Source organism: Salmo salar, chromosome ssa15 (assembly GCF_905237065.1).
Source record: "Salmo salar chromosome ssa15, Ssal_v3.1, whole genome shotgun sequence".
NCBI lineage: Eukaryota > Metazoa > Chordata > Actinopteri > Salmoniformes > Salmonidae > Salmo > Salmo salar.
Window position 1 is genome coordinate 86,094,796 of NC_059456.1, and position 13,003 is coordinate 86,107,798.

A 13,003-nucleotide genomic window follows, 5' to 3' on the forward strand; every position below is an offset into this window, starting at 1 on the left:
TTGCTCTCCCCTAGACATGACATTAAATAATAGCCAAAATCACACTCGCTCCCTCATGTCTAGTATAGATTCAGTTTATCCATTTCCCGCTCTGTGAGTCTGTGTGTTTATCTGTTCCAGGGAGGAGTGAAGGTGCTTATCACTGGTCCATGGCAGGAGGCCAGCTCTAACTACACCTGCCTGTTTGACCAGGTCGCTGTCCCTGCCTCTCTCATCCAGCCTGGGGTGCTGCGCTGCTACTGCCCAGGTAAGACTGGCCTCACTGGCCTGGCCTGGCCTGACACACCTCTTGTATCCTTCCACCACGGTCCACTAAAAACACAGTCTATTTATCAGGGATATCAGTCATTTTCTTTTAGACTTGGCCTATAATTTGGTTTCTGGAGATCAGCATACATTACATGAAGGTTCCTCAGTTGAGATTGTGTCTCACTGGCCACTGAGATGTTTTAAGAAGAATAGTGTAATGTTCCTAGGAGGTCTACAGGGGTTGAGGGTCAGGAGTGTTGGAGTTGTAGCAGTTATCAGTGAAGCTCTGACTCTGTCTGTCTGTCTGTCTGTCTGTCTGTCTGTCTGTCTGTCTGTCTGTCTGTCTGTCTGTCTGTCTGTCTGTCTGTCCACAGCTCATGACACTGGGCTGGTGACGCTGCAGGTGACTGCCAGTAACCAGATCATCTCTAACTCAGTGGTATTTGAGTATAAGGCCCGCGTCCTGCCCTCACTGCCTTCCTCACAACACGACTGGCTCTCACTGGACGGTAAGAGACAGTCTATCTCCCTCTGACCTTTCTCTGTGTCTCTCGCTCTCTCTCTCTGTCTATCTCCCTCTCCCTCTGCCTCGCTCTCGCCGCCTCTCTCAGTGACATGCTGATTGAGTATCTCCCTCTTGCCTTTTCTCTGTCTCTCTCTTTCTCTCTCTCTATCTCTCTCTCTCTCTCTCCTGTGTATCACCCTCTTGCCTTCTCACTCTCTCTCTCTCCCTCTCCCTCTCCCTCTCTCTCTCAAGTATGAAAGTAGCAGTGAGACAACTCCATTAGATCTTGGGTTCAGGTTGTGTTTCAGGACCTAGGAGAGCACGTGTCTTGTCCTGTGTCTTTATTGTTTTCTAATGTCAGGAAATGTCAGAATCAATAGTTGCCTTGAATCAACTGTAGTAGGAACTCAGTTAATTTTGGGGTTGATTTGACTAGGACCATGAAGAGCACCAGTCCTTGTCCTGTGTCTTTCAGAGGATGCTATTATGTTCTGATAGACTTGTCAGGATCAATATCTAATAGCTGTATTGAATCACCTTCATTAGAAATTGAGATGATTTTGGACTTCTATGACATACATGAGTGTATGTTGCTGGACACGCATGGAAACTGTGATTGGCTGCACAATGAAGACTAGGACCCAAGGGTTTTGCTGCAGGAAATGTTGTGAATTAGTATATTTAGACTAATGGTAGGGAGAGATGGAGTAAGGCACTGCAGGGATGCTTATCTCTGTGTTCTTGTTGGTAGTCACAAGTAGGTGTATATACCAGTATGTGTGTGTGTGTGTGTGTGTGTGTGTGTGGGGGGGGGGGGCGAGCTCCACAGTCGAACACTTACTGCAGTGTCAACACGACTGCATTGACAGGATAAAGTAGGGCATGGTGAGGAGAGGGGAGGACTGGAGCGAGCGAGCAGGCTGACGGGACAGCTGCATTGCAGACGGCCCTTGAGGGAGTGGGAATGAGTAATCAGGAGTTGTCTGCTCCCAGGCAGGCGTTGCACGGTGGAACCAGTGTATCCCTCCGCCATTCATTCATATGGTAAACTCACTCTCTCTCTGCCTCACTGGCACATTCACAGGACCAGTTTAGGAGGGGCTAAGCTAAGGAGCTGAGGGAAACACAAGTCTGATCTATTAACTCATTCCCCTTTCCCACTCAGTGGCTTGATATTGGCTTGGCATTTGTATTAGTAATGGTTTTGGCTTGTGGTTGCATTTTGATGTATTTTCTCAATCTGTTCATGTCCAAAGATGACAGGTTTACTGCTGTCTTTTCAGATGTATGCCTATGTTGCCTAATACTTGTCCTGATGACACTCATAAATACTACATGGTGTTTATAAGTTAATCCTGCTACACTGAACAAAAATATAAACGCAACATGTAAAGTGTTGGTCCCATGTTTCATGAGCTGAAATAAGAAATCCCAGAAATGTTCCATACGCACAAAAAGCTTATTTCTCTCAAATTGTGTGCACAAATGTGTTTACATCCCTGTTAGTGAGCATTTTATCCTTTGTCAAGATAATCCATCCACCTGACAGGTGTGGCATATCAAGAAGCTGATTAAACAGCATGATCATTACACAGGTGCACCTTGTGCTAGGGAAAATAAAAGACCACTCTAAAATGTGCAGTCACACAACACAATGCCACAGATGTCTAAAATGTTGAGGTAGTGTGCAATTGGCATGCTGACTGCAGGAATGTCCACCAGAGCTGTTGCTAAATTGAATGAGATCATCCGGCTTCTTCACCTGCGGGATCGTCAGAGGGCTCTGGTCAAAAGTAGTGCACTGCATGGGGAATAGGGTGTCATTTGGGACGCAGGCTAAGCATGGGTGGTAGAACAGGGCATCTCTTGGTCACTTGTCTCAGGTGAATTGATTCAGACTGGATCCAGATGATTGATGAGGTGAACTGATTTATTCATGTTTAAAAATTCAACATAGCTATTGTTTGTGTGCTGGACTGGTAATTTCCTTTCTAATAAGTATATGTATTTTTCCCCATGCACCTATTAGGACTGAGTTTGTGCGAGTTTACCTTTCTAAGACATACAACATTGTTAAGAAATGCTCAACTCGATGTAAATCAAAATTGATGAATTGTGTGGGGGGGGGGTGCTGTTTACTGAGGACTGCAGTGTCTGATAATGAACATGCTGATTGAGTAACCTCAGTGACATTCTGATTGAGTAACCTCAGTGACATGCTGATTGAGTAACCTCAGGAACAAGCTCATTGAGTAACCTCAGTGACATGCTGATTGAGTAACCTCAGTGACATGCTGATTGAGTAACCTCAGTGACATGCTGATTGAGTAACCTCAGTGACATGCTGATTGAGTAACCTCAGTGACATGCTGATTGAGTAACCTCAGGAACATGCTGATTGAGTAACCTCAGTGACAAGCTGATTGAGTAACCTCAGTAACAAGTTGATTGAGTAACCTCAGTGACATGCTGATTGAGTAACCTCAGTGACATGCTGATTGAGTAACCTCAGTGACATGCTGATTGAGTAACCTCAGTGACATGCTGATTGAGTAACCTCAGTGACCTGCTGATTGAGTAATCTCAGTGACATGCTGATTGAGTAACCACAGTGACATGCTGATTGAGTAACCTCAGTGACATGCTGATTGAGTAACCACAGTGTCAAGCTGACAAACTGATCGAGTAACCTCAGTGACATGCTGATTGAGTAACCTCAGTGACATGCTGATTGAGTAATCTCAGTGACATGCTGATTGAGTAACCTCAGTGACATGCTGATTGAGTAACCTCAGTGACATGCTGATTGAGTAACCACAGTGTCAAGCTGACAAACTGATCGAGTAACCTCAGGGACATGCTGATTGAGTAATCTCAGTGACATGCTGATTGAGTAATCTCAGTGACATGCTGATTGAGTAATCTCAGTGAAATGCTGATTGAGTAACCTCAGTGACATGCTGATTGAGTAACCTCAGTGACATGCTGATTGAGTAATCTCAGTGACATGCTGATTGAGTAACCACAGTGTCAAGCTGACAAGCTGATCGAGTAACCTCAGGAACATGCTGATTGACTAATCTCAGTGACATGCTGATTGAGTAACCTCAGTGACATGCTGACAAGCTGATCTAGTAACCTCAGGAACATGCTGATTGAGTAATCTCAGTGACATGCTGATTGAGTAACCTCAGTGACATGCTGATTGAGTAACCTCAGTGACATGCTGCTTGAGTAACCTCAGTGACATGCTGATATGCTGATTGAGTAACCTCAGTGACATGCTGATTGAGTAACCTCAGTGACATGCTGATTGAGTAACCACAGTGTCAAGATGACAAGCTGATCTAGTAACCTCAGTGACATGCTGATTGAGTAATCTCAATGACATGCCGGTCGAGTAATCTCATTGACATGCTGGTCGAGTAATCTCAGTGACATGCTGGTTGAGTAATCTCAGTGACATGCTGATTGAGTAATCTCAGTGACATGCTGGTCGAGCAATCTCATTGACATGCTGGTCGAGTAATCTCAGTGACATGCTGGTTGAGTAATCTCAGTGACATGCTGGTTGAGTAATCTCAATGACATGCTGGTTGAGTAATCTCATTGACATGCTGGTTAAGTAATCTCATTGACATGCTGGTTGAGTAATCTCAGTGGCATGCTGGTTGAGTAATCTCAGTGACATGCTGGTTCAGTAACCTCAGTGATATGCTGGTTGAGTAATCTCATTGACATGCTGGTTGAGTAATCTCAGTGGCATGCTGGTTGAGTAATCTCAGTGACATGCTGGTTGAGTAACCTCAGTGATATGCTGGTTGAGTAATCTCATTGACATGCTGGTTGAGTAATATCAGTGACATGCTGGTTGAGTAATCTCAGTGACAAGTGAAAAAATAACAAGTTGATACACTAGTATCATCCAGTACAATAACGGGTGCTCTCCAAGGCCCTGAAAGTTCATATGAAATTGATTTACTTTCCAACAACACTAAGTATGGACTACTATAAACTACATCAAATAATGCCATTTTACAGAACCACAAATTATTCTATTAAAATAAAATAAAATGAAATCATATTTACACCAAATTCACTGCATGAAGCAGTTAGTTGCATTGTATAACGCAGCATGAAGGACATTCTGCACGTGCTACACCACAGATAAATGTAACCTAGAAAAGACTCAACTCCAGATATGCGACGCTATCCATTTGTGTGCCTGTAATGACCCATCATTTGATCACTCAATAGCCTTAATAATATCATTCCCATTCCGTTCATTCTGAAACTGTGCTATGCTATAATGGCACAGCTGCCTGCCTGCTTTGATTTGTCATAATGCAGAGTGGGGGAGGGGGCACTTTTCCTTCCTCTGCAGCACTGCAGGTACGGAGCCATGGGCAGGACACAAAACACTGAGGTATCGGAGCTGCAGAACAGCCTTTTACCCGTTAATAATTCTCTGTCCATTGTCCTGGACGGTCCCGGTGGCGCTCACTACCCGGGTACTGGTTCGTTAGGAAGACAGTGCGCGCCAAATTAGGCTATACAGAGCTGCTCACCTCTCCTGGTGGTTCTACATCTAATCTGAAAGTAAACAGGTGTAGTAAAACTACCTACCTTCATAAAAAACCAGGGGACTGTGTAATGCAGGGTCACTGTTGGGTAAATACGGCAACCTAGCGCAGACATATAGGGCAACAAGCGGTTTGCTTCAAAGAAATAATTTCGATATAGACTGGAGCTGACATTTACCACTGGAGATAACGGCTCATTTTGGAGGCTAACCCACTTTAAGTGACAATGAACCGAAGTAGGCTACATATCAGGCTGCGTCGAATATTCTCTCCGTAAGATAAAATCAAACGAGAGAAAAAACGACTTGTACAAAACGTGTACACACCAGAGTTTGGTTGTTGGACGGCAGTTGAAAATTACAAAGTAAAAGTGAAATGTATTAATAGTAATGAGAGCGCCAAGGGGGCTCGAGCAGCTGGAGGAGAAAACTAGGGCATCTGTTTACCTGCGGCACGTGCGCACGACGACGTCTACTCGCAACAATGTATTTTATTTTACTGCAGGCTAGTGGGGGACTGGGGAGAGAGGAGCGCAGCAAGGGAAGGAGGGGGTAGGAGAGAATGAAGTGTAGGGGAGGGGGCTATGATAGAAAGAGTAGTGAGTGGTCTTTATTGCTCTCTCTCTCTCTCTCTCTCTCTCTCTCTCTCTCTCTTCCCTCGCGTCGGTGTTCCACTTTGTTATATTGTTGATGAGTGCTCTATTGATCTTCTACACACCAAGGATATTGTTTTACTCATAGCATCATTTAATACCAAGAAACTGGGGGAATTGGGAAACTGTGCACATAAATGAAATGCAGCATGCTTGGACTTTGGTCAGGATGCCAGTGAATGACATCTGCTTTTCCTAAAGAGAAGGGAAACAGTTTGGCTTTTCAGGGGGACTCTACCAATGGAAAATGAAGTAGAAGGTTAGATGTGTTTAGAGTATTTTTGTTGAACGGTGTTGTGGTGTATCTGTGTGTTATCTACTGGTGACTAACAGAAGAAGTTAAGTTACACACGCTTTAGACTTTTTACTCAAAGGCTGACTCTGTATTGTTTCAAGACGAGCACTAGCATGTCACGTTCAGCAGTCTGTCTTGTCGTTTAGCCTACTATTGTTGACAATGTTGTGCGCTTTCTCAAAATGTTTAGTGTTGCTGTCTGACGGTCTCCTTCATTTCACATTGTAGCAGTAGAGTAGTTGGTGTGGAACTAGCTTGTTTCTCTGTACTTTTTTAATCTGTCTCATTTTATGCCTTCATTTCTTTTTACAAAGTCAGTTAAACGGAAGCTTAGTATTTGTTTCAGCACTATCCTTAACATGCAAGGGCTTCAAATTGCTGCATGGGTTCACAGCTTACTATCACATCATAAGTATTACTCACAAAGCAAGATTATCGACAGTTTATTTATAGCCTACGAACGAGATACTGTCAAAAAGCCTGAAAACCAGCATGTCTTTAACTCTAGTGCCGGTAGCAAGGGGGATTCTTTCACGTGCACAATACACGAGCGCTAATTTCGCTGTCCACCGCGTCATCCTCCTGAAACTCAAAAGCAAGTTGATCAGGTAGGCTAAAGCAGGCTATCTTTTGCGTGCTTAGCTGATGCTAGAAAACTAATGAATAGTAACTGACTTATTTAGTAGTTTTCACGTGCTAATACAGCGAGACCAAAGCAGTTTCACGACTGTGGCCTGTGCCATTGAAAGCATGCAGAAACACGCAAGATGGATATGATTTAGTGACCGAAGCTAAAAGGATAGCATGACCGAATAACAGGATTCAACAGCCTCCTAGCCTGACTGCGCTAGACTTTTAAAATACATGAGTAACAAGAGGAGGGAAATGCCCTATTAGAAAACCATGAACAGCTCTGTAGTAACAAAACACTTCTGCAGTATAACGCGGAAGCCATGGGACAAAGTATTTCAAGTGTAACAGTGATTAAAAAGGCATCTCTAGTAGGCTAGCAACTTATTCCACCTGTATGCAATAACGTTTTCAGAACCACAGGGCTTTGGACAGCGACTCTAACAGTTGAGACAGGGATGCTTCAGAACCATGGTGCTATGGACAGCGACTCTAACAGTTGAGACAGGGATGCTTCAGAACCATGGTGCTATGGACAGCGACTAACAGTTGAGAGAGGGATGCTTCAGAACCATGGTGCTTTGGACAGCGACTCTAACAGTTGAGACAGGGATGTTTCAGAACCATGGTGCTATTGACAGCGACTCTAACAGTTGAGACAGGGATGCTTCAGAACCATGGTGCTATGGACAGCGACTCTAACAGTTGAGACAGGGATGTTTCAGAACCATGGTGCTATGGACAGCGACTCTAACAGTTGAGACAGGGATGCTTCAGAACCATGGTGCTATGGACAGCGACTCTAACAGTTGAGACAGGGATGCTTCAGAACCATGGTGCTTTGGACAGCGACTCTAACAGTTGAGACAGGGATGCTTCAGAACCATGGTGCTATGGACAGCGACTCTAACAGTTGAGACAGGGATGCTTCAGAACCATGGTGCTATGGACAGCGACTCTAACAGTTGAGACAGGGATGCTTCAGAACCATGGTGCTTTGGACAGCGACTCTAACAGTTGAGACAGGGATGCTTCAGAACCATGGTGCTATGGACAGCGACTCTAACAGTTGAGACAGGGATGCTTCAGAACCATGGTGCTATGGACAGCGACTCTAACCCTTGTGTATTGTGAAACGTCTGCAGGACACATACTATAATATTATTTTAGATCCTCCAGTCATGTTTAATAACTGTATAACAGTTCTGTTGGTTTGAATGTACACTCTGAATGTAGCCTATCACTCATGTATAGGCAAATTCCCCTCTCCAAAATTATACTTGTTGCTTGTCTATTCTTAACCCTCTAAAAAAGCCCTGTTGAGTTGGTGTTACATGACTCAGAATAACAGAACTTTATAGTAGCATGTGCAGGCAGTTTATGCTGTAAGAAACAGATGTTGGTAGATGTCAATTCTTTACAGTAATGATGACAAAACACAGAAAGCAGAGAGGCTATTATAATTTGCCAAGCGTAGTTTGTTTCAACTGCAATTGTAATAATATACTGCTGCAGGAGTTTGTCCATTTAGAAATGTTTGATGAAATGAGAGCAGCTCCAGTGAAGTGGAAATGCTTACCAGGGCATGACTTTACCCCAGCACATGGCTTTACCCCAGGGCATGGCTTTATCCCAGGGCATGGCTTTAGCCCAGGGCATAGCTTTACCCCAGGGCATGACTTTACCCCAGGGCATGGCTTTACCCCAGGGCATGGATTTGTCCCAAGGCATAGCTTTAACCCAGGGCATGGCTTTCCCAGGGAATAGCTTTACCCCAGGGCATGGCTTTACCCGAGGGCATGGCTTTATCCCAGGGCATGGCTTTATCCCAGGGCATGGCTTTATCCCAGCACATGGCTTTACCCCAGGGCATAGCTTTATCCCAGGGCATGGCTTTATCCCAGGGCATGGCTTTATCCCAGGGCATGGCTTTACCCCAGGGCATGGATTTACCCCAGGGCATGGCTTTATCCCAGGGCATGGCTTTATCCCAGGGCATGACTTTATCCCAGGGCATGGCTTTACCCCAGGGCATGGCTTTATCCCAGGGCATGGCTTTACCCCAGGGCATGACTTTACCCCAGGGCATGACTTTACCCCAGGGCATGGCTTTATCCCATGGCATGGCTTTATCCCAGGGCATGGCTTTAGCCCAGGGCATGGCTTTAGCCCAGGGCATGGCTTTAACCCCAGGGCATGGCTTTAGCCCAGGGAATGGATTTACCCCAGGGAATGGCTTTACCCCAGGGCATGGCTTTAGCCCAGGGAATGGCTTTAGCCCAGGGCATGGCTTTACAGTACTAGAACCTGTGGAAGGAGTAAATGGAAATGTATCTTTAGAGAAAAGGGTTCATTTGTATCTCTTCTCTATGCTTCCCCTTAAGCTGCGGAGGCAACTTGTCATGACCAAATTCATGTTCACACACATAATCAACATGACTGAAGTGTTTAGTGAGATGTAACATTCCCTTTAACTTTCTCTTAACATTGTTGAGCAAAAAATTGTATGTGTGACTCTTCAATAGCTTTACCATATAATTTGTGGTCATTAGGATCTGACACTTTTTTTTTCAATTTCTGCCTAAAATGACATACCCAAATCTAACTGCCTGTAACTCAAGCCCTGAAACAAGGATATGCATATTATTGGTACCATTTGAAAGGAAACACGTTGAAGTTTGTAGAAAAGTGAAAGGAATGTAAGAGAATATAACACAATAGATCTGGTAAAAGATCATTCAAAGAAAAAGCCAACCGTTAGTTTTTATTTTTTTTGTACCATCATCTTTGAAATGCAAGAGAAAGGCCATAATGTATTATTCCAGCCCAGGTGAAATTTATATTTTGACCACTAGATGACAGCAGTGTATGTGCAAAGTTTTAGACTGATCCAATGAACCATTGTATTTCTGTTAAAAATGTTGTATCAAGACTGCCCAAATGTGCCTAATTTGTTTATTAATAGCTTTTCATGTTCAAAACTGTGCACTCTCCTCAAACAATAGCATGGTATTCTTTCACTGTAATAGCTACTGTAAATTGGACAGTGCAGTTAGATTAACAAGAATTTAAGCTTTCTGCCAATATCAGATATGTCTATGTCCTGGGAAATGTTCTTGTTACTTATAACCTCATGCTAATGGCATTAGCCTACATTAGCTCAACCGTCCCGTGGATGGGACACCGATCCCGAATAAGTTTTAATAGCTAATCCTTTACTCTCAGCCTTTAGTCAGGCCGATCGCAGTATACTGTCAATAGTTGTGTGTTTCCAACACAACAGTGGGGACTATTACTTGCAGAGATGATGTCATAAACATATCATACCTCAAGTCAGAACTATTACTTTACACTGCTGTGACACATGCAGTGATTTAGGACTTCTGTTTGTCTGACTAACAACTGTAAGCTGTGCTTTCATACAGCTGCATGGGGTATTGTGTTGTCATTTATCATAGTGTTGTTCCATGTGTCATGTTTACGATAGAACTTTCATGGTTTTAGGGCTACGATACTGTAGGGCTATGAAGCAGCATTTACTATAGCTGAGATGTGTTGTATAGGAGCATTGGGCCATTAACACAAAGGTCTCTGTTTCGGATCCCCGAGCCGACTAGGTGAAACATCTGTCGATGTACCCTTGAGCAAGGCACTTAACCCCAACATCTCCTGTAAGTTGCTCTGGATAAGAGTGTCTGGTAAATGACTAAAATGTGAAAGAGAATATGGTGTAATGGACTTGGTGTGAGTGCTAAAGCTCTCTAACTACAGGTCCGATTACAGCTCTTGAGAATGTTTAAAGGGACCTCTAACACAATTGATGGAGTGCAGTCCTGCTTCTTACTCTACCCATTTGACTCGTTTTTTTCTCTCCAATTAATCCTCATAATTTGATTTTACTTTTGTGGCTTCAAGCATAAAATACATTGTAGGCATGCAATTTTCTGTATGAATGCAATTCATTCTTATGACATTCAGCACTTGTAAACTACTCAGCATTTATTATGTTTTGGACAGTAATTCCAGAAACATTTTGTCCAGTCCACATTTTGTGGATCTGTTGGTTAACACTGCGGATGGTTGGAAACCTGTTTGCCAGCAGCATTTAGAAAATGGTCTTGATCTATGAAAAGCCTGCTTTCTCAAGGACTAAGGACTGGTGCTTGTTGATTGATTTTGTCCAGTGGCTCTCAGCCCTCCTACCATTTAAGCCAATGGAATGTTGTGGGGCAGAACACACAGGAATGACAAATCTTGGTCATAATATACTAGTTAGTACATCAGTAGGAGTGAGGGTTCATCTGCAGACTCCCCTGTAAAAACATGTAAGAAATGTTGTTGTCTTGCATGTTGTTGTTGTTTTGTCAGCACTACACAGCTGATTCAAATCCACTCAAGCTTTGATTATTTTAATCAGCTGTGTAGTGCAAGGGCAAAAACCAAAATGTGCACCCAGGGGGCCCCAGGACCGTGTTTGGGAAACCGTAGGCCACAGGCTGATGGACTATATCACTGCATTGATGTCGTTAGTATTGTATCATTTAGTATTCTGCCTCCAGCTGACGCTTTAACGTCCTACGTATTAGAACAATTGCTAAGCAAAGAATATGCATGTACAGGTCTAGTGTGATTTCTTATGTGCCACATTCTATGGTGCACAGCATCATTTGCTATAATCATAGGTTATGTGTAGGAATTAGTAAAGCAGATATTTGTCATTTTCTGTAATAGCAGATAACAAGCAGTACTTCGTCTTTGTGTTGTCTCTTCTCGCCGCATTTCACTGGCTTGTAGAGCAGTCCGAAATATAGAGTACCTCCTCAGTCTTGATGTTGAATTGAAATTGGCCTGCCTCTCCCCGGGACCTGGACTGATGCCGTGAGTCCAGACGCATGCTACCTGATGAGCTTATTTACAACCTTCCCAGACAGGACTTCCGTATTAGGAGGAGACAGACTTATGTGTGAACTATAAAGCATCTGGCTTTTTTTATTTAGACTGTGGAGCTGTTTGCTCCTCTATTTTTATGTTTGTAAAATCCTATAGAAATGACTCAAATGTAAAAAACCTGTTGCATGAATGGTCGGTTTCTAACTGAATAAGACACTGATAGAGGAAATGCTTTGACTAAATGTGTGTTGTTTTACATTAGTCAATACTAATATGTTGCAACAGAAGGTGAATAGCCTACATTTTCTACGTTGTTCTGATGATATATAGGCAACTGTTCTAGTTAACCATAACAGTGCAATCAATGCTAAAAAGATTTGCTTCTGCAGAATTGATTTGCGATGAAGGTCCCAGGGTTACAAAACAATGTTATTATATAGCGAGGTTGGTTAAACCAACAACATTGATATTACAATAATAAAAGCCACATCAATAGACTGCACTTCTACTCTCACTGACCCCTATAATCACTACATGACATTGGATTCTATGTAGTGTTCTCAGTAGGAAATGTCTGGTGTTCTTCTGGTTTTGACCCATGCTAACCCTTGCTGTTGTTTGTGTTACTTTGTTGGGTTTAAGCTGACACAATGGCTTTAAACTGGGTCAATGTTTTATTTTGAAATGAATGCACTCTCCCAAAGAGAACTGAGATGAAATTGAAAACTGAGAGGAGATTACCTTATCTTATTTCTGTGGTCTTAATCCTTGGTATTTTCAAACCTCTCATCAATATTCTATACTCTGTCCAGGAGAAAGAATACTGCATGGAAACCCATTACAAGCTGAAGGAAGAGGACAACACTATTAAAGAAAAAAATACACAATGGACAGAACCAACAAAGCTGGTCATTATGCCAAAGAAAGGCAACTTGGCCTTTGATTATCAGTGTACCCATGGGTCCCAGCTGTGTGGGCCTGCGCCAGATGGCCTCGCAACCTCTTCCTTTAGACAGACACAAATACCAGCTTCTGTCAATCAGGATAATATACTGCACAATCACAGACTCGGAGAGAGGAAGGACTGGTCTTATTACTTAGCTACATGTGGGGGTTTGATATAGCCACAGTCTTTAACTGGTACAGAACATGTGGGGGTTTGATATACCCACAGTCTTTAACTGGTACAGAACATGTGG

General features: G+C 43.2%; 1 protein-coding gene across 7 annotated transcripts in view; it reads left to right on the plus strand.

Annotated features, from left to right (window-relative positions):
• LOC106572392 (calmodulin-binding transcription activator 1) overlaps window positions 1-13,003 on the plus strand; it is a 600,679-nt gene that overhangs the window by 554,965 nt on the left and 32,711 nt on the right. For 6 of the 7 annotated variants that reach the window (XM_045696195.1, XM_014146507.2, XM_014146505.2 and 3 more), the window contains 2 exons: window positions 121-247; window positions 624-758. In XM_045696195.1, coding sequence (XP_045552151.1) covers window positions 121-247; window positions 624-758 — 262 coding nt within the window. Of the gene's footprint in view, window positions 1-120; window positions 248-623; window positions 759-5,958; window positions 6,249-13,003 lie in introns of those variants that run through there. The other variant, XM_045696196.1, reaches the window with a different exon arrangement.